The sequence below is a fragment of the Tamandua tetradactyla genome, chromosome 9 (assembly GCF_023851605.1).
Source record: "Tamandua tetradactyla isolate mTamTet1 chromosome 9, mTamTet1.pri, whole genome shotgun sequence".
Classification (NCBI taxonomy): domain Eukaryota; kingdom Metazoa; phylum Chordata; class Mammalia; order Pilosa; family Myrmecophagidae; genus Tamandua; species Tamandua tetradactyla.
Window position 1 is genome coordinate 42,044,899 of NC_135335.1, and position 22,818 is coordinate 42,067,716.

The 22,818-nt window shown below is 37.6% G+C and overlaps 1 protein-coding gene across 1 annotated transcript in view; it reads right to left on the reverse strand.

Moving 5' to 3' along the window:
* GRM7 (glutamate metabotropic receptor 7) overlaps nt 1-22,818 on the reverse strand; it is a 1,019,804-nt gene that overhangs the window by 506,424 nt on the left and 490,562 nt on the right. The window contains 2 exon segments of the mRNA XM_077116680.1: nt 10,044-10,198; nt 16,668-16,809. Of these exon segments, the coding sequence (XP_076972795.1) occupies nt 10,044-10,198; nt 16,668-16,809 (297 nt within the window).

Sequence of the window (22,818 nt, forward strand, 5' to 3'; positions counted from 1 at the left end):
AAAACACAAAAGTGAGAGAATGGCCATGGGTAAACAGCCAAGACTATCTACTAAATGAGACAAGTATGCCTTCTCTTAGATATAACTGGGATTTCTTCAAATCTTACAGGCCTATGAGAAAACTTGGAGTCATGTTAGGTCTGCCTTCCCAAGTCCCACTGACTCTTTCCCAAATGGCCAGTGTGGAATGGCCACTCAAGGGTCACACATACAAACATGAACAAGCCCACTGAGTATGACCCTAGTTTCTAGGAAACATGATTTTCCCAAGGGCATTGTGCTGGTTTGAAATGATGTATGCATCCTAGAAAAGCCATGTTTTAATCCTAGTTCCATTTTGTAAAGACAACCATTTCTTCTAATCCCTATTCAGTGTTGTATGTTTGAAACTGTAGTTAGATAATCTCCCTGGAGATGTGATTTAATCAAGAGTGGTTGTTAAACTGGATTATCTGGAGACCACCAAATGGGTGGTCTTGATTAGTTTCTGAAGTCCTATAAAAGAGGAAACATTTTGGAGAATGAGAGCAATTCAGAAAGAGTAGAGAAGAACAACATAGCCATGAGAAAAAGAGAGAACCAGGCAGCGACCTTTGGAGATGAAGAAGGAAAACACCTCCTGGGGAGCTTCATGAAACAGGAAGCCAGGAGAAAAAGCTAGCAGATGACGCTATGTTCTCCATGTGCCTTTCCAGCTGAGAGAGAAGCCCTGACTGTGTCGCCATGTACCTTCTCACTTGAGAGAGAAACCCTGAACTTCACTGGCCTTCCTGAACCAAGGTATCTTTCCCTGAATGCCTTTGGTTGTACATTTCTATAGATTTGTGTTAATTGGGACATTTTCTTGGCATTAGAACTGTAAACTAGTGACTTATTAAATTCCCTTTTTAAAAGCCATTCTGTTTCTGGTATATTGCATTCTGGCAGCTAGCAAACTAGAATGGTATTGCCGGAGCTGTGCCAAGCACCATGTTTCCCACTGACATCGACTCCTTAGCTTTGCACTACTGCCAAGGCATTGCTTACAGTGTCAAAGCTCTTCACATATCTGCTCAAAATAGGCAAGAATGTGTCTCTATTCATGGGTTTTACTCTGTTAGAAAGTTCCAAAGCATCACCATTACTGTCCTCCTAGCTTTCAACTTTTATAGGAAAACGGAGCTTGAGGAAGACAGTCCTTAGGGTCACAAATATTCAGCACTGCCTTATATGCAGGGACAAGCTCCCTTGAAGAGAAAATTTGCTTTGACTTGTTCTGGCCAATGAAATGACTGCAGAAATAATGCACATTCCTTCCAGCTAATAGCATTTAAGACCAGTGTGACACACTGCAACTCCCTTCCCCATGCCCCCAGTGGTAAAAGAAGGAATTGTTGATGGGGAGGTACCATATGATAAAACATCCCAGCACACTGAGCAACTGCATGCAGGACAGAAGGTCTCTGGGGGGCCACAGCAGACTTTATATGAGAACTATTCATTTGCTGTTTAGTCCATTGAGATCTGTAGGTTATTTGTTACCAGAGTGTGACCTAGCCTTGTCTGTTGAACAGAGATCTGTTTTTTTTTGCATAGACTCTGCATGTTCCCTCTGGGATCCACTTAGGAGCCCAATGCATGCTGGTCTTGGAAGAGGGAAGGTTGTCCTTTCCTTCTGACGAGGATTTTCTCACTGGGTCACGCTCAGCTTGTCCCTTCAGAGAGAATTCGCTCTCACGCGTCTGTTCAATTATCAAACAACATGATTTCTGGATGGTGATTTGATAGAGTATGTGGATTTCCCCAGATATACCTGAATCTAAGTTTAGGTCATAGCTAAAACCCCTAATATATAATGACAGAATAGCTAATAATATGTGACAAACACTTTAGAAGCAAAGTAGACACTGTATGCTGTTTCATTTCTTAGGCTACTCAAAGAAGATACCGTGTAATGGGTTGGCTTAAATAATGAGAATTTATTAGCTTAAAGTCTGAGGCCACAAAAATGTCCAAATCAAGGCATCATCAAGGTGATGCTTTCTTCCTGAAGACAGGCTGCTGGTGATCCTTGGATCCTCTGCTACATGGCAAGACAAATGGCAGTGTCTACTGGTCTCACTCTTCTCTTCTGAGATTTTTGCTTTCAGCTTCTTGATTCTGTGGCTTTCTCTCCCACTCTGTCTCCCTGTCAGCTTTCTCTCTCTCTTCATTCCATTTATAAAGGACCCTAGTAATAGGACTGGGACCCATCGTGATTGAGGTGGGTAACATCCTAACCGAAGTAGTCTCATCAAAAGTCCGTACTTACAATGGGTTCACACTCACAGGAATGGATTAGATTTAAGAACAGGTTTTTCTGGGATAAATAAGGCTTCAAACCACCACCATCAGGGGATGAAATAAAAAATAAAGCTCAGGTAACTAGGAAAGGAAAGCTTTACAGGGTAGATGAGACTTATGGTAGGGCTCAAAGAATGTGATTCTTGGTAGAGGGATAAAGAATAGAAAAAATGAAGTGATGGACATCTAAGTGGGGTAAACATTACTTGTGCAAGGTATAACTCAGAAATTATAAAAGATGGATAAAATATGCCAGAAGAAGTCAATTCTAATATTCAAGCATCTTTGTCGAGCCCTTGGGGTTGCAAGTGACAGAAACTTACTCTACAGTATCAGGTAAAAACATTAATTCTATAAACTTATAAAAATGAGTACAGATCTCAGTTTCAGGCACAAGAAGACTTGGGACTTCAGTGATATCTTTGGAATTCAGCATCTTCCTCACCAACATTCAGCAGTTTGATGTTTTCAGGCAGGTTCTCTTTATGAAGGTAGGCTGCAAGAGCTCGGAGTTTACACATTTCCAATGTAGTAACTTTGAGAGAGAGTAACTTTCTCTTAAAAGCTGTAACAAACATTCTTAGATTAAATAACATAAACATAACCAGATGTGGATCATGCCCTGGCTCTGAAACTTTCTTTACTGTATCAAGGTTTTTGTGTGCTCTGTACCTGCTCCCGGAGCCAAGGATTTTAATCTATCCCACTTGAACTGTGTGGACTGATCATTGAATATGGGGGTCCTCAGGTGAAATTTTGGGGATTGAAACTAGAAGTGGGAATGGATGCTGGCAAGGTCGAAATGATATAATAATCATCATATTAGCCTCTTTGAATATTGATTATAAAAGGGGCCTTAAATATAATTTAGTTGAAACCTTTCATCTTACAGGTAAGAAAATTAAGTTCTAGAAAGGAACAGAGAACTACATTAGAAGTCTTAGAATTGAATGTATTAGGGACTTACAATTGGTCAGTTCATCAAAAATATCTATCTTAGCAATGAAATCATTGAAAAATACACAAATGCATTAAATATTTTAAATCACATGCATACACTTACATAGTCACTTGTCAGTCTTCTCATGTGGGGTCAAAGAACTTTCCACGAATGTTCATCATCTGATTAGCATCCCTGCCATCACCATTTAAAAATCAACTATAATAAAACCCAATTCTGTGGCCTTTAAATTGAAATGAGAACTTGTAGGTAGTTAGTTGCATGGTATTTTTCCAACTTTTCAGGTTTCCCCCAATATCTTAACTATTGTCTTGAGCACAACTAGATGGCATTAAAAAAATAGTAATGAACTTATATCAGTTTTATTTAAAAATTTTATCCCATTTTTTTTCTCAAGCAGTTAAATTATTTTCCTTGAAAGAGCGCCTCTCTCTCTCTCTCTCTTCCCATTCACCTCACTGGTTTATACAAACTTTAATAATATTAATATTGAGGGTAACAAATACAGAAATAAGTCACTTTTGGAAACCACAATAGCTAAATCTTGATAGCCCAAAATTCAAAGGCTGGGACACATGGGGTACCAGCCTCCTTGCTGTTGGCTTTCAGTGTGCCACAGACATCAAACATTATACCTTGCAGAGACAATAGGTTTTTTTCTTATTAGTTTATGTAATTTCCAGTTAGGGATGAATGATGGCCAGTTAAGAGAGATCAGTTTAATAGGGCACCTATTTTAAGTGAAAGGAGATCCTAATCTGTGGCTTGAAAGTTGAGCCCTTAGGCATTTAAAGTAACTAAAAGTTAATTATACCCAGTTTTAGCCTTAGTTATCTAGGTTATATATTTCTCTGTTTACATTTCTTATCACTTGCTCAAGGCCAATAATCTCTAGCTTAGACACCTCAAGATTAAAAATAAGATGTGTTATTCTCACACACAGATTTCTTCTCACCCTCCCCTCTTCAGTCCGTTCTATTAGTAGAAGTAGCACACTGAAAAGGAAGTTCTCACAGGCATGTCTAGGACAAACAGAGGCGATCTCATCTGGACACTGTACTTTTGGGGGAGTCTGAACTCAGGCCTTCCACGTGTGTTTGTAACATGTCAACAAATCACCAAACTGAGTCATCATACCAGTTCTGCACAGGCAGTCTCTCCAAATTTTAAAGAAAAGGCAAAATGAACATTGAAAACAAGAGGCATTCTTACGGGAAACAAAAGAGAATGGGTTCTAAACCCACCTTGGGAGTTTCTGGTGAGATCCTGAATTGGATGCTAAGTGTATTTCCTACTAAATATCTTTGAGGGCTGGGGGTGGGGGGAGGGAATAAAAGAGAAAAATACGTAAAAACATTTTGGATAAATTTTTCTCCAGCTCGAGGAAATGTCAAATTCATATAAATGATTAGTCCTTTGCATATTCAGATATTGCCAATGCATTCACATATAATAGACAGAAAGGAAAAATTATGGCTGCTTTATTATTTTTTAATGTATTAGATACACTACTAAATGGGAGACGTTTATATATATATAAAGATAAGGAATGACAGAGGCTCCCAGGGCTCCAGACCCTGCCCTTAGGACTGTTTTTAGATTCTAGTTATAAGATCCAGAATGCCTGGTGTTTGCTAAAAAGGAGCAAGGGACACTTTTTGGACTAGGGACTAATGCATTCAGTTTGGGGGGGAGATAGACTAATCCTGTCTGGGAAAAGCAGGGAAGTCTTAAAACTAAGTCTAACAATCTGATCTGGACCCTGAAGAAAAAGGCATTTTGCGTCTTGGTATCTTATCGAAAGAGGGAAATGGGAAACATTGGTGGGCTTTAAGTAGAGGAAGGATTTCCTCTGAATGTGTGTCAGAAATTTAGAGACGTTTGAGCTGCTGACCCTTTCCCACATTCCCCAAATCTTTATTTTCACCTGCTATGTAATCTGGCTGGATGGTTTCTCTTTGTCTTCCTTTGCATCTTGGTAATTTACAAGCTTGCCTTAAGGAAATGAACTTTATAGTAATTATCCTTAGATTGTATTTACTTATTTATATTCTTCTTTATTATCTTCTACCTCTTTATTAGGATGAAAATTCTATTGAGCAGATACCTGGTCTAAACCTATCAAATCCCAGTATTTAGATCATTGCCTGATGCAACACCACTTTAGCTTGTAACATACACATTTATGAAAAGACTTGATGAAAGAAATTGACACTGAACCTGCACTGTTCTCACTGCTCTCCTTTTAAACAAGGCAATAGGTTCAAAAAGCATATGCATTACTTAGAAATAGCACTGTGGGTCAAGGAAATATATTCTGGCTTGGTTTTCTTCCTAACACCCAAAGATTCTTATGACATATGTGGAACATTCCAAATAAGCAAGGAAGGCTAAAGTGGAAACCGAAATATTTTAGTAGAGATCTCTATGACCTTGATCTTTCTTATTTAAGGAAAAATAAAGGGAAACAATTTCAACCGATTCAATTTGAAAAATAACATCTTTTTAAAAATAGCTGACATTTCATGCCAGGTCCAGAGCACAATTTGTCTATTCCTATGTATATTGCAGTTTTAATTTAGGAACCAAGCTGTTCTACAGACCTATTTGAAAATCACCAGCAATAAGCAGAGCCATTATAGTTAGTTTTGAAAATCCAACCTTCGTTATACCAACCCCCAAATGTTAATGAATATGTCGGAGATGAAAAGATGCTGGTCCATGACCCTTCCTGGCTATAATTAGAGGGAACTAGGACAGCCCACTCACAGAGAAGCAGAGGATTTTGGAGGGCAAAGAGTAGAAGACAACTTGGGCATTTTTGCTTGGAGGACTTGTTTGGAGCTGGAGAGGATTACTGAGTCCAAGTTACTGGGGCAACAGAGAAGTGAGTAAAATGCCAAGGGATTCCTTGGCTCATCAGGCAACAGAGAGCAACTAAAAATTACAGCAGTGCTTTGGCTTGGGAGTTGGAGGAGGGTGGCCAAGTTTTGGAGGCATTCCCCAGATCTCCTGTGAATCCTGAACTGCTAACAATGTCATAGCAGACCTTCTCAGTATGAAATTTCTATCATCATCCAAATGAAATGGGGGAAATGATACCCTTGATTAGCAAACGTCAAGGCCCTTTTTTTCTATAAATGGAGAATAAATACAGATCAAGGAGAAGATGAAAACTACTTTCACAGAGACAATATACTTGATAGTACCTACGACAATTTATTATGTAAATACCCACAGAAAAGACCAACTACAGATCTCAGATGTTTACTCAACATATATAAAATATGGTTCTAAAAAATGTTTGTTATTGATTGGTTTCTACTCTTTATATCTGTAGGTGTAGCACTGCCAAGATACATTGGTACAGCAACATTACGAACATTTGGAGGATGCTCCACTCTAGCAGAATCCGAGATGGACAGGGAGGAAAAAACCCAAAACAAGTATGGAGGAGAGGGAAATTTACTCACCCATGTGAAATGTGCTCCATTTATACTTTTATTTTAGATATTTTATAGCTTTGCTCAGATGATTTGGCATAACTGATTGCATCTTTTTTCAGTTTCTTATCAGTGTAACACTGCAAGTGCAGTGCTACAATCTTGATATTCCATCTGCTTTGGAAGTGAATGAAACTTGGCTGGTCTTTGCAACAATGTGCACAGACAATATGACTAGAAACTATGGAATTTCCAAAACAGTCAAGAGAAAATCTTGACTTTTATCTGTGCAGGAATGGAGAGTTTTGCACAAACAGTTACGGCTTTATCACATTTCAATAATGTTTGTATTAATGACACTATTTCTTCCTCCTTTTCATTGTTTGGGGCCACATTTGGAGGGGGGCATGAGTAGGTTCAGGATGGTGTTTTATATTTGGTTTTGTAACATTGTGTACCCATATATAAACATTAAAACAAGATTTTTTTCCCCAAGGATTTATAAAACCTTTGAAATGATCAGTAATTTACTAAAAGGGCCCCAAACTGAAGCTGGAGACTTTGGTGAATGAGCCACCATGTGGCATCCATAGTTTAGGAAGAGAGAGCCTTACTTAATGGAGACCCCACTTTGTTACTCTGCCTTCAACCTCACCCCACTCTTACATTTCACCCCTCCTTGGAGGGAATGTTACCTTTCCAATTTCCTGTGGTCACTTCCCCCGGCACCCTCAGATGCTCCCCAGACATTCAGAATAAAATACAAAACTCCTTAGCATAGTTTTCACGACTCTTCACAATCTGGATCTGTTCCACTTTTCCAGGCCGGGTTTGTGCCAGGTGTCCTTATGTGGCTTGTCCTTCCACCGTCTATCCAGGAATCCAACCACTTAAGAAATATTTTTGAGCTCCCGCCACATCAGGCAAAGGCCTAGCTGCTAGGAGTAGACCAGTGCATTTAAGAGGCATTCCCAGATTGAGACAAGTGAAGAGACAGTTACAATGGCCCAGCAGGGAGCATGTGGAAAGCACCGAGGCAAGAGCAGGGGCCTCTAACCCAGACCCGGGCCGGATGGCTGGCCACTGCCAACTTTCCAGGGAAATTTACTACCTAAGCAGAAACCCAAAGCATGAATAGGAGACAATCAGACAAACAGAAGAGGGACTGGTGCCCTAGGAGACAGGAGAGCCCTGACAGCATCCTGTCAATGGGAACGCTTTAAAGAATCGGAAGCATTTCAGTTTGGCTGGAGCGCAGGGCTATGCTGCAGAGCGCATTGTGTGCCCTTCCCACGCACCCTGTTCCCCTACTACCTGTCCCCACGGCCAGTCAGGCCCTGCCCCTCTTCGTCTGCGGGTCCAGTGGGCTCCGAGTCGTGACTTCTCGCGTTGCCTCCTCCAAGATGTCTCCCTCACCAACAACATCACTGGGGAAATTCTGGTCTGATCTTCTTTGGGTTCTGGTGGCCATTTTCCCACCCTCCATTTACAGTGTTTTCTCATACTACATAACTGACCATTTCCTTATACCTTCGCTCAGCTCTGTCTGCTGTCAGGATGAGGATTTTGTGCTGATGCTTTTTCCTTTTCTCACTTCTTAGCACAGAGCAAGGCACAGATACTCAAAATCTTGGATGAAAATGAATAGAGACTGTTAAAACTTTTTCTTGTATTCTTGCAAGCCACCTGAATTGTGTTGGTCTAATTAAAAAAAATAATAAAAAAGCAATCACCTCCAGACAGGCATTGGGGAATTAAATTAGTCCAAAGCCTCCCATAAACACTTGGTTGACTTGTGGAATCTTTATATCCCCCAGATAACAAAGAAAGGGAGCAGGAACAGAACTACAGGCTGATTTGTTTAAAAAGGCCCACAAAATGAACCTGAAGATACCACTTTGAGGGAAATAAGCTGGGACACAAAAGGACAAATATTGTTTGATCTCCCTAGAATAAGCAAACCTCATAGTTAGAATACAGACTATGGGATTCCAGGGAATGGGGTGGGGGTAGGGATTAGGAAGTTAAGATTTAAAAGGTTCAGATTTCTATTTGGGACAAGCAGAAAGTTTTGGTAATAGGTGGTGGCGATGGTAGCACAATATTGTGGCTGCAGTTAGCAGCACTGAATTGTATATTTGAATGTAGTCAAAAGCAGAAATTTTAGGTTGTATATGTGCTACTAGAATAAACATTTTTAAAAAGCCATGGAAGTGTACAACACAAACGGTGAACCCTAGGATTAAACCATGGACAACAGTTAATGACGACATTATAAAAATGTGCTATCATCAATTGTAATAAATCTTCCACATCAATGCAAGGTGTTACAGGGTGGTATGTGGGGACTCTGTATTTTATATGTAACTGTTCTGTAATCCCCCAACATCTCTAATAGTGAAAAAAATAAAAAGCCCTCCACAGGCCATGCAGCCTTCTGGGGAGAATAACTAATTAGGTTGGAGTAGAGACAGAAGAGAAACAAATGCAAATATTTGATCTCTTTGTCAGTGAAAGGACAGAGTTCTTTTTAATGTGCAAAACATGTTTTGGAGACTCTTTGGAGACCTGGCTCATCTGAAAAGGAACACAAAGCAGGATGCCAAGGGAGGAGTTCCTTTTCTTTACACAATCTCTACTTTTAGATATGACTTTTCTTTTTTAATTAAACATGGACAGATATTGCAATCATCAAATTTTGCGAGATTAGAAGGAAGCCAATAAGCACCCTATCCTCCTCTCTCTTGAAAATATTTTCAGCAGTAAGGAAGGCAAAATAAAAGAAAGTTACAGAAACATAGGAAGGCAAGAAAAGATGAGAGAGTGAGAACGGGAAATCTAGGAACACAAAGGATTGTGCTTGCCAGGCGGGATGCCAATCATGGCCTCACTGGGCTGAAAGAGCCCTTGAGCAGTAATGGGGGAAAACCATTCCTGTAGTCATTCAACTTGGGAAGGAATGGATAAATCACAAGGAGGAAACACTCTCCTGGAATATGTAGTGCAGTTGCATACACTTGGATTGTGTTACTTCACTTCCTATGGTCAAGTCCTGCTCTCAGTCAGCTCCTGTGGTATGGATGAAAAAGAAAGATGTGACCTAATCGGGGTGTTATTGTGAAAGCAATATGATTTTCCAAAAAGGAATATCAGCTAAAAGAACAGGCAAGCATGGCCTCATTCTCATGTCATGGGTACAAGTTTAAAACTACCAAATTATGTAAAAACACTCAAACTGTCAAAGAGCCACATGCTTTGGCTGTCCAAGTGGCAGCCAACCACTCTCTTGGCATGCTTCGCGCTGGCAAAGTCCATACCTTCGACAGTCGCTCGCTTGGGCTGAATGGTGATGGCGCCTTCTGCGATGTCTTCGTGTTGGTGCAGTGGGTTTATTTTGGATCCCCAGCTGTCTGATCCCACCCAGAGAAAATGGCCCACTTGGTCAGCTCTTTTGGCTGCTGCAAGGATCTGTCTGTGGAGAGGAGCATGAAAAGGTGTATTAGTGATAAATAGCAGCAGCCGAACATATGTGCATTAGGTATCATGCAAAAAGAAAGCAAACTCTTAGTTCTCAAAATGTTAAACACTCAATTGCAAAATGTATGCCAAAGGATTTATAGACTTAATATATAAAGAGGTCTTGTAAATCAAGAAGAAAAAGGACAAAGATTTTTAGGAAAAATAGGCAAAGCATAAAAATTCAGAATATAAAAGAAGAAATGTAAAAGGTCAATAAGCTAGAAGTACATATTCACCTAGACTAGAAAGGAAGAAAGTGCTAATTAGAACAAGATAGCAAATTCACTTCTTATATTGGCCAAGATGTCTGCTTTATTTTGTTTTTTGTGAGTTTGGGCATGGGGCTGGAGAAATGGCCACCCTCATTCACTGCCAGTGGTATACAGCAGACTGAAGAGCAATATGTCAATATAAATTAAGGGTCTTAAATTGTTTATTAAAAGGAACAAAATTCTATGACAATCACAGCAAATTTACAACTCATGTTTATAAATGAAAGTAGTATCTAAATGATAAAGACAAAAAAAATTAAGAAAAGGAAACTAATAATCAATGGAAAAATTATTAGAATAATATTTTTGGATGAAAAATGGATGGAGGGGAAGTAAACGAATTTGAAGACGAAAGAAAATTACCACTAACACTCATTTGGAGGGCGATTACATAGAAGGAATTTGTCTGTCTCCAGTCTTGGGGGTATCAGGGACCTCAAAAAGCAGGATTGTTTGAAAGATTATATATCATTTCCCCAGGGAGAAAATGGAATGGTACTTTTCTAATACAGTTGCAGGGAATAAGTTCTGGTGCTATGAACACCAAAACAGCAGAAAGTAGGGGGAGAGATGGTGAGCTGAATAAGTTGGGGGTAAGTGAAGTCTGTATATTAAGTGGTGAAATTGTATAAGCTTGCAGTAGTCTTATAGAATGCTGGAAACCAGGTTCGTGTTGCCATGGTGAACACAGATTTACTGGAAAATCCAAATCACCCCAGAAAAAGACTCCCAGATACCAACATAGAGAGATCCCCTAATGGAATGGACAGTTGGGTGCCTAACTTGCTCTGTGACTTCTAGCGATTGACAAGGCCGGTCCATGTACACAGAGCTGCTTTTCAGTGCCTTACTCTAACATAGAGTACCAGAAACCACCAAGAATGGAGGAAAACCTCTAAAGGTAAGTTAGAAGTTAAACAAGTTAAGGAAATGGAAACTCTAGTGAGGTGGGACAGAGATGATGGATTATAAAGAACAAAATAACAAATACACTCAAATGATCACATTATATCCACAATCAGGAACAAGATGACAAGAAAAAGAAGCCAATAGATAGCTCTAAAAGATTAAATACAAAATTAAAATGATGTTAAAAGGGAAAAAGAACAGTCAAGAAAATTTCCCAGAAGGCAGAACCAGAACAAAAAAGTCGCAAATAAACAAGAAAAGATAAGTGTCTTAAAAATTCAATCCAGGAAGACCTATATCTCAACCAATAACAGTTTCATTATAACTGTGCAGAGAGAGTAGAGAAAACATTTTGAAACAATATTATTTTAATGAAGAGAACTCTGGAACTTGAAAACATGAGTTTCCAAATAAAAAAAGGTTCACCCAGTAAATAATGAAATGAAAAAAAACCAAGCACATCACAAAATTTAAGACCTCTGGAAATAATGTGAAAATTTTGTTCTTAACGGTTTTAGAAAGAAAAATCATGATATGTCTGGAGAAATAAGAAGTAGAATATCATAAGACCTCATGAGGGAAAAAGATAGATGCTAGAATATACTTTCAAAATTCTGAGGAAAAATTATTTCACTACAAAATTCTAACATTCAATGCACAAAAATCATAACATAAATAGAATTAGCATAATTGACCAGTGGATTTTACAGATTTTATATCCAAATTAAAACCTCAAACTACCTGCAGCCTAAGGGCACTGTAACTGATTTGCCACCATATCTATTTACCTTAAATCTTATATATTTAAAAGTAAATATTTTAAAAATATTTATTTAAAGTAAATATGAGGCCATACCTTATGACTCCAACTACTAATTAAGTATGGAAGGCAGAAAAGAACATATTTAGGCCTGAAACTCAAAAAGTTTTCCTCCAATTGACTTTCTCAGAATATTATTGGAGGATGTTCTCTACCAAAAGGAAGAAACAAATGGCAAATAAAATAACTTAGGATTTAAGAAAGCGAGAAATAGTAAAAAAGGAGGGAAAGAGGTAATGGAGTGAAATGAGGGAAGGGAGGAAAGGGGGAAAAGAACGGGAAGGGAGGAAGGAAGGAGGAAAGAAACAAACCATTAATATGAAAGCGGCTAGTCCAGATAAAAGCAGAATGATATCGATATCAGCAGGGGAAGAATTAGAGCCTGAAGAATATAATATATATGAACATAGGGGCAAAGTGATACACCCATGAGAGTGGGAGAAAAAATATAAGGATATCTATGTAAGTGAAAAATTTTCACATTAATTCCAGAAAAAATAACAAGTGTTCTCCTCAAAGATCATATCATAGATGATGCACTTAATACTGGAGCACTTGGTATTTCCATAGTCATAATAGTATAAACGCTGATTTCTATTAAATGAAAATATGATAGGACAATGTTGGGAGAATGGGAGGGGTATAGACAAGCTAAATTCTATCTGACATAAGAGGAATTCACAGATAATATTTAAGATTAATAATTCCAAATTGCAGACAAGAACAGAAGAAATAGCATAAAGGGTTAAAAATAGCTGCCCAAAGGGAATAGGACCAGAAACCATGAAAGGATGGGACAGGTGACTAATGTTTTGCATCAAACATGCTTGAGTGGTATTTTGTTGTGGTTGTTTTCTAATACGGACATGCATAATTTAAAACATATAAAACACCATCAATATTTATACTCTAGACCTGAAGATACCACTTCCACCTATCTATCCACAGGAAATGATCAGACACACTGTCAAAAATATGTGCTCATAACTGGAGACAATCTAAAGGCAGAGCAGTAGGTTAATGGCCAAACAAACAGCACATCCAAAGGACAGAGAGACAGCAATTAAACATATTCATGGTCTGATTTCCACAGGTATTGTTAAAAAAGAAAAGTTAAATTTAAAAATGTAAAACATGATTCAAATTCATATAAAAAAAGCCCACCAAAAACATTGCCTATATATGAGAGAGAGAGAGAGTTTGTGTGTGTGTGTGTGTATGGCTAAAGGTAAAGGGTTATATGAGAAAACATGCAAACAGAATAATACAAAATAGGTGTCAAGGCTGATGAAGTTTGAAGAGAAGGTAAAAAGGTATAGAGAAGTCAAGGGAAAGAAAAACAAATATAATATATACAAAAGGTATAGACCCACTTTAATATATTTTTATAAAGTGTGGGGATATTTATGGACATTAAAATGATTATACCATTTATGAATATATATAATATGAGACATTCATCTGTAATGAGAATTACAAAAAGATATGAAATTCTATATTATCCTGATTCTGATGGAGAAAACTTCTATATGTGTTGGACAAAATGACTGCAAATATTAAGCCAGAATTTTTATTAGTGGTTATCTGTGAGTGTTGGGATTGCAGGTTCCATGACTGTTTATTTAAAGTTGTTGTTTGTGGTTATTCTCACTAACCTTTCCATTTTCTAAATAAACATGACACAAGTTAGAATTTAGGGGTTCTTTTTTTTTTTTTTTTTCAAAAAACAAACTTTTACATATTTCCCAATGGTTTCGCAATGGGTATGTACTACTTTTAGAATCAGAATACAGTGTCTTAGAAAAAGAATCCACTCTTGTCCAAAATCCAATTCATCAATAGCCATGATGGGGTTAGCACGTATCTTAGCTTCCAAATCTAGATAGTAGTGTCTTCTCACTGCTATTCTCTGTCAAAGTATTTCAAGTTAATGTTCCAAGATATCTCAACATTTTCCATCTACAGTGTAAATCTTCTGAAAAAAGAAATAATATAACACCGTGGGTTATCAGTACTTTCCAGACATCAGTGTGTTTAAGATCATATTTCGGAAGAAACACGGAGGCCACTTGACTTTTATCGCTGTGTTCAACAACTGTTACTGCTGTCTCTACTACAATTCCTGGTGCCCAGTATTATTCAACACACACTCAAACTCTAATGCAAATACAGTGAACACAGTTACTGAGAGAATTATATACATTTTATACCCAAATGAAAACCTCACACTACTGTCAAGTTAAAAGCACTATAGCCAATTAGTCACCTAGGCTATTTGCAGTAACTCTCTTATGTACCAGGTAACATGGTTACAAAAATAAACAAAAGGCCACACCTTATTAATGTATTACATGTTTGGAAAAATTGTTATAAAAGGTGAGAAAGAGATTAGGAGAGGACTAAGAAAGTAATTAGTAGAGTGGGAGAAACAAAACAAAATACCTGAAGCAGGAAGACCAGAGTAAAATCAGGAAAATAAGTTGCATAAATAACTAAAACACAAAATGGGGGGGGGGGGGGGGGAAATGCCCAAGAACAGCACAGCCTGCATCTTCTAAGGAGAGAATAATACATTTAGGGGTAATTAGAAAGAGGTTCCTGAAGAAGTGAATGCTTGAACAAGACCTTGAAGAAGAGTCATGATTTCAAAAAGGAGAGAAGAAACATCATAAGCAAAGACTGGGAGGGAGAAGTGAGCATGACATAGTGGAAATCAATAATCAGGCATTTTGGCTGGAGAAATAGGTTTAGGCAGGTGACATTCAAAATGTTAAAAAGGATCCATCTTTTAAAGGGTCATCAAGTTCAGACAGAGAAGTCTATACCTAAACCATTATATAATGGGGCAACAGACTAATATTTCATTTATTCATTCACTGATACTCATTGAGCATCGACTAAATATCAGGCATCGGGGCACGTATAGGAGATGCAAAGGTAAGTCCAATGAGGCATGATTTCTGTCCTATGATGCTGACAGGCTAGCAGAGAATGCACACACCAAATTAAACCATCAAACTATGTAAAATGATATCAGTAATCATCATAAGCTACAAAACTGAGTTACAATGAATTTGCCAAATCTGAATTGTCAGAGAAACCCTCCCTGAGAAGGCGATGGTAGAGGTAGTATTGGAATGAAAAAGTGGGGAAGGAAAAGTGTTTCAGGAAGGTGGGAGAAAACGTACAAATTCTTAGAAGAGAGGAACTATTCATGGCCTCTCATACTGTAGTATATAAAATGTGAGAGAGCTTGGAATGGAATAAGACTAGAAAGGTAAGACAGGGCCAGATCACCAGACAAAGAGCTCAGAAAGATATTCATTTCATCATGAGGAAACTGAGACTGATAGAAATGGGGAGCAGAGGGAACTTTCCCAAGATGACATGGTGCTCACCTGTTACAAAAGTAGCAAAATTAAATCTCAGGTCTCCCAACCCTTAGACCTACCTTTGACCTAGGAATTTCCTTTCTAGGAATTTATCTTATAAGTAAAACTCATATTCATGCATGCAGATGTATAGCCAGGAAGCATTATTTATAATTCTACAACACTACAATTAAATTTAAATGTCAATCAATAAGGAAGCAGTTATATAAATTACAGAGCATCTATAAAATGAAATTCCTCATGGCTATTAAAAAGACTGAACAAATTGATAGGTACTGATATTCATTGACCATCATGATAAAATGGTCATTTGGCAAGCAAGGTACAAAACAGGGTGACTGCAGAGTATGATACAATCTGGTTAAGAAAAAGAGTATCTCTGTGGAATGTCCATAGACTGTTCTGTGCAAGGACTAATTCTGAATCGGGACAGGTTCGCACCAGAAAACTGGACATATTTGTGTTCTCGGGACATTTTGGAAGTTGGCTTGATGTACTCAGCATGGCCATGACTGCAAAGAATGAAGAGAAAGGAGAAGTCAAGACTACAGTAAGATTTTTGAGTCTAAGGAAAATCAAGATAAGGAAAGAGAGAAGAAAAGATGGATTAGAGAACTTGGAGTATGACAGTTTTAGTTCTGGACATATTTTTAAGGCATTAGCAATAAAGGCAGGATTAAATGGCATTTTTCTTTTATGTTAAGAAGTGTTTTTTCGATAAATGTCTGTTACATTTTAAAGTGCTTAATGAAAGAACCTTTAAAGGTCTAGTGATTTTCTCTTTTTACAAATAATTGAATACATTTATTTTGTTAATAAGGGAAAAATAAATGACGGCAACATGCTACTTCTTCCATGCTGGGCGATAACCATGTGTGTCAGGGTAGAAAGCACGTCCAGACTTGGCCACTATATAATTATAGCTGTGATTGTGAGCTATCTTTTTTCCCTCTCTCTGCCGGCATCCTCATCTTCCTGCCTCCTAAAGTTGCCACATGCATTTTAATGAATTTCACCAGTCATCCTTACTTTATATCCTCATCGTTGGCAAAAATCACGACGGCCCTGGAGTTGGGGGTGTCCAGGAGCTGTTTGATAATTCTATCAAAGTCAATGGTCCTGTCTTTGCGTTCTTGGGGGATTCTCACGGACTGGGCAATGCAGAGCCCACCTGTTTAAGAAAAGAAAGCAGAGTGTCAATGAAGTTACTGCGGAGGCACCAAAGGAACCAGAGAAAGTAGGCAGGAGGAGGGGACTTTGACCTCTGAATTCACAGCACGTCCTTGGTGACACTGCTTAGCGAAGAAGGCACAGGGCATCATGTTGAGCCCTGAGCTGTTGTTGATGCTTGGTGCATCTTTCATGGTATGGCAAAGCCTCATTCTCTCTGTAATGTGCTTGCAAGTGTCTGTGCTCAGGCAGTACCAAAGAATTGATTCTGGGGAGGGAGGCTGAGGTTGGCAGATAAAGTTGGTGAGAGAAGGTCTCTAAAATTAAGGCAATGCACCACAATAAGACTATAATAAACTACAATAAAGAAAGTGAAGCAGGTAATACTCATATCCATTTCTGTGACTTTCCAGCATTTGCAATCCTAGGAAATGCTTCTCTTCACACCTATCCCAAATTTTAAAGCTCATCTCCAATGGAAGACTACCAAAATAAACAAAACAACAACAAAAGCTAGAATACAGAATACTCTAAATCACAGTTATAAACTTTTATTGACTGAGCCACTGCTACGTTCTTCACTAAAGTGACCCATGTAATCCTTTTAAGAACCCTAGGAGTTATTTAGAATTATTGTTTGTTAAGGGAAAAGGTGATAAACAGATTTATGTACTGCAGATATTTTGGAAGCGTTATGGCGTTAATTTATATTATGAATGTGATGATAGGGAAATATGTGGCGGTTTACTAAACAACTGAAATGTTCCCCACTTCCCACACCTTGCTTCATGGTATTTCCTGCATCTAGTGTTTTCCAAATCAAACATTAAGAAAGACTGATGTAGGTGAAAGGGGTAGAGAGAGTATTTGTAGGAAAGTTCCCAATAGCTATCCAAGGGGCAGACAACTTGGGTCCAGAGGCGAGAAGAAAATCTTGCTTTACCTAGAATATGTTTGAGAGATTCCTGCAATCAACAAGCTTACGCCTAGGGCACGGGCAACTGGGCAGATGCTACTAAGCTTTCATGTAAAAACATATAAACTTTAATCCAAAACTGAGCATTCAACTATACTTTAATCCACTTTAAGATTAGCTATTTACCAATGGTTCTGAACCTTTAGTGCATGAAGAATCACTTATAGTCATTCTTTAACCAAATTGATCTGACATTTCTAGAATAATTCACACAGTACAGAAGAGTTCATGTTCATTTCAAGTGCAAATGGACTATTTACCAATATAGACCATATTTGGGGCCATAAAAAAAGCTTAAGTTTAAAAGCACCGAAATCATACAAAGCATGTTCTCAGACCATAACCAGATTCAACTAGGTATCAATAACAAAAAGATAACAGAAAGTCTTCAGATGTGTGGAAATTAACAAACTTTTCAATAACCTATGGCTCTAAGAGGAAGTGTCAAGGGAAATTTAAAAATATATTTAGATGGAAATGAAATTATCAAAATTAGTATGGGGCAGTTAAAACAGCACTTAGTAGGAAATACATAGCATTAAATGCTTAGAGTAGAAAAGAAGAAACAAATAAAATCAACAACCTCAACCTCTACCATAAGAAATAAGAGAAAGAAGAACTATTTAAACCACAGAAAAACAGAGAGCTAGAACTAATGCAAACAGCAGAACTCAATGAAATGGAGAACAGAAAATTAGGGAAAATCAATGAAATCAAATCTTGTTCTTCGAAACAATAAAACTGATAATTCTCCAGTCAAGCTAAGACAAAAGGAGAGAAATCACAAATCAAAATACCAGGAATAAAAGAGGGGTTATCGTTATTGATCCCACAGATAGAAGAGGTAATAAAGGAATACTACAAACAACTTCATGCTAATAAATTCAGCAACTGAAATGCAATGGAAGAATACCTCAAAAGACAAAACTACCAAAATAAATTCAGCAACTAAAATGCAATAGAAGAATACCTCAAAAGACAAAACTACCAAAACAGAATAAAGAAGGATAGAAATTTGGAATAATCATACATCTAATAAAGATACCAAAGTAGGTAAAAAATCTTCCAAAAAAGAAAACTCCAAGTTCAGCTGGTTTCACTAGTAAATTCTACCAAACACTGAAAAAAAAGAAAGAAAATATTATCTAAATGATCTCTTCCAGAAAAAAGTTTGAGAGAACACAACTCCTTTTATGAGGTCAGAATTACTCTAATAACCAAACCAGATAATGATATTGAAAAAAGTAAAGAACAGACCAATATCATTCATGGACACACTTGTGAAAATCCTTAATAAAATACTAGCAACATGAGTCCAGAAATATATTTTTAAAAAGGACAATACTTCATCATCAAGATGTTTCATCACAGGAATATAAGGATAATTCAATATCAAAAAATTAAACTTGCAATTCAATATTATAAAATTTAAGTAAATGAAGTATACCATAGGATCATCTCAATACACAGAGAAAAAGCGTTCAATAAAATTCGACATACACATAGGATAAAAACTCTAAACTTAGTGAACTAGGAATAGAAGGAAACTTCCTCAGTCTAAGAAAAGGCCTCTAGAAAGAGCCTACAACTAGCATCATACCTTATAGTGGGAGTACACGCCAGGCCACAATTGTGCTCTCATACCACTCTTAACGAACATCATACTACAAGTCCTTGCCAGAACAATGAAACAAGTAAAAGAGGCAAAAGGCATGAGGAATGTAAAGAAAAAATTTAATTGTCTTTATTTGCAGATGACATGACTATCCACATAGAAATCTCCAAAAATCTACCCGAAAGCTCTTAGTGAATTAAGCAAGATTATAGCCTATAAACTCAACATACAAAAGTCAATATATACCAATATATCAGAAATAAACAATTGGGATTTTAAATTAAAAAAAAAAAAACAACCCCATGAAAGACGTCACATAAAATGTAGTATTTTCATAAATCTAATAAAATATGTGCAGGCTCTACACGCTGTGAACTACAAAACGCATCTGGAAGAAATTAAAGATCTAAATAAATCCTCCCGAAGTTTATATATACATTCAATGCAACCCCAGTCAAAATCACAGCAAGCTTTTTTTGTTGTTGATATCAACAAACTAATTCTAATATTTATGTGGAAAGGCAAAAGTATAGAAGAGCCAAAACAATTTTGAGAAAGAACAAAACTGGAGAACTAACTCTACTCAATATCAAAATTTACTATAAAGCTACAGTAATCAAGACAATGCGGTATTGTTAAAAGGACAGACATATAGATCAATGAGACAAAATAGAAGCCCAAAAACAAATATAGACAACTAATTGTTGACAAAGACAAAATTCAATGGACAAAGGATAATCTTTTCAACAAACAGTACTGAAACAACTGGATTTCCATATGCAAAAATAATGAGGCTTTACATATACCTCATACCAATTCAACAACTAACTTCAAAGGGAACTTAGACTGGGTGAGTTTACTCAGTCGGGACTGCAGCAGGGACAGGCTGCAACGTGAGTGGTGCAGTAGGAGTAGGTGCCCCTGCACATGGAGGCACTATTCACAATGGCCAAAAGATGGAAACAAGGCAAGTGTCCATCAACAGGCAAGTGGATAAACAAAATGGTATACACATACAATGAAATGTTACACAGCAGAAAGATGAAATGAGGTCCTGAAGCATATGACAACATGGATGAACTTGAAGACATAATACTGAGTGAAATAAACTAGACACAGAAGGATAAGATATGATTTCACTAATATGAACCCCCTAGAAAATGTAAATCCAAACTCTTAAAATAGAGACTACTGGGGACCCAGGGATAGACAGAAGCTAGAGAAGGGTGAGTGGTCACCTAATCTGTACAGACTTGTTAACGAGGTTGGACTTAAATGTATGGGAGTGGATAGGGGTGATGGTAGCTCATTAACAGGGTTATAAGTAATAGTGCTATATTAAAGATGGATAGGATTGAAAGAAGTTGTTTAAAGCCATGTATATCACTGATAAGCACTGTAAATATAAATAAGTTCTTGCAAGAACTACTTCAAAGGAATATGTACAAAGAGACTTGCACAAAACTGTTAATAATTGAGGGGCATATGGGAAAAACTACCTATAGCATGCTATGGTCTATATTTAACAGGAGTACTTTACTAGTACCACAACAATACTAGGGGCAAATAATTGAGGAGGGGATAAGAGTTAAGAGGAGTTTTGGGTCTTCTGTTTGGTGGGGATATGTCTATCTGTTATTTTTGTCTTCAGAGCAATAAAAATTGCCTAAAATTGAGAGTGATGATTACTGTACAACTAGTAAGGATACCGTAAGACATTATTTTGGATAGAATGCATGCTATGTGACTATATCTCAACTCAATCCGCAGATTTTAAATAAATACATAGACAAACAAACAGAAAGATTCAAGTGCTAGAGAAATGTGGAGAGAGAGGTAACCTAATCAACGTTGGGAGGGTAGCAGAACAGTGCAGCTCCTCTGGAAAGTGACATGGCAGATCCACAGGAGGCTAGATAAAGAGTTGCCATATAATTATACAATCCCATTGCTAGGAATATACATGCAAGAACAGAAAGCAAGGACTCAAATATATATTTGCACACTGGTGTTTATGGCAGCATTATTCACAACAGCCAATGGATGGAGGTGGCCAAAGGATCCATCGACTGAGGAGCAGAAGGGCAAAATGTGGTGTATATAAGACTGAATATTGTGTGGCTGCAAAGAGGAATGAAGTCGTGAGGCATGCAATGAGATGACTGAACCTTGAAGACATCAGGTTGAGCAAATTAAGCCAGAAACAAAAGGACAAATACTGTATGATCTTATTTAGAAAACACTTACCAGAAAATTGGAGCCCAGATTGTAAGCTCCTAGAGCTGTCACATTTGTTACTGAGTTTTAAGGGTTATTTCTAAATTCTGAGATACTGTACTCAGTGTGTATAACCTGGCATTTCCCTGGAACTTTGGGTACCTGTGTGACAACTTAGATTCAGGGTTAGAGTTCTGAAGCTCTGAGAGCCAGCATTATCCCATACAGCAATTGTTAAAGAAGCCAAAAGAGAGAGCAAGTTTCAGTTAGAGATATAAACAAAGCTGATCTGGTTGGGACTAAGGTTAATCAGAATACAGGGTAAAGGATGATAGTGTCTATATTCTAAAACTGTACTTTCTGTGTGAGACCAAAGGAGATGGTTATTTTGACCAAAATTAAAAATTTCTGTAGGATACAATCTGATTTAATCTGCTTGGCCAATTCATTTACAATTCTTTTTCTTTTTTTTTTTCGCTTGGGCAGGCACTGGGAAGTGAACCCAGGTCTCCAGCATGGCAGGTGAAAACTCTGCCACTGAGCCACTGTTGCCTGCCCTGGCCAGTTGATTTAAACAACCTAAATACAAGGAGTATAGAATAGGGAATGAGATCTTGTAATTCTGTATAGCTTAATTTAATACCCTGATATATTCCAGTGTATGTTAGACAGATAGTAAAAAAGTATTTTCAAAGTACCTTGAGAACTGGAGAAAAAAACATAGAACTATTAAACTGCCCTACCTGGGAAATTCTTGTTACTGTCTCAAGCATTAGGGACTCCCAAGTTAATAGGCCAAGCATTTGATTTTGAGACTCACTACCATGAAATTCAATTTTGTAATGGGGAAGTTAAGCCTACCTATAATTATGCCTAAGAGTCACTTCTAGAGAATCTCTTTTGTTGCTCACACGTGACCTCTCTCTCTCTGAAATAAATTCATTACTCTTCCCTCTACATGAAACATGACTTTCAGGATGTTAGTCTCCATGGCAATGTGGGACATTAATCCCAGGGATGAGCCTGGCTCTGGTATTATGGGACTTGCAATGCCTTTTTAACCAAAATGAGGATAAGAAATGTAACAAAATCAAATTTCAGTGGCTAAGAGAAGTTAAAAACAGTCAAGAGGTTATTCCAGAAGTTACTCTTATGCAAGCTTCATATTGCAAATTGCTACAGCATGCCAAGCTCCAACCAAT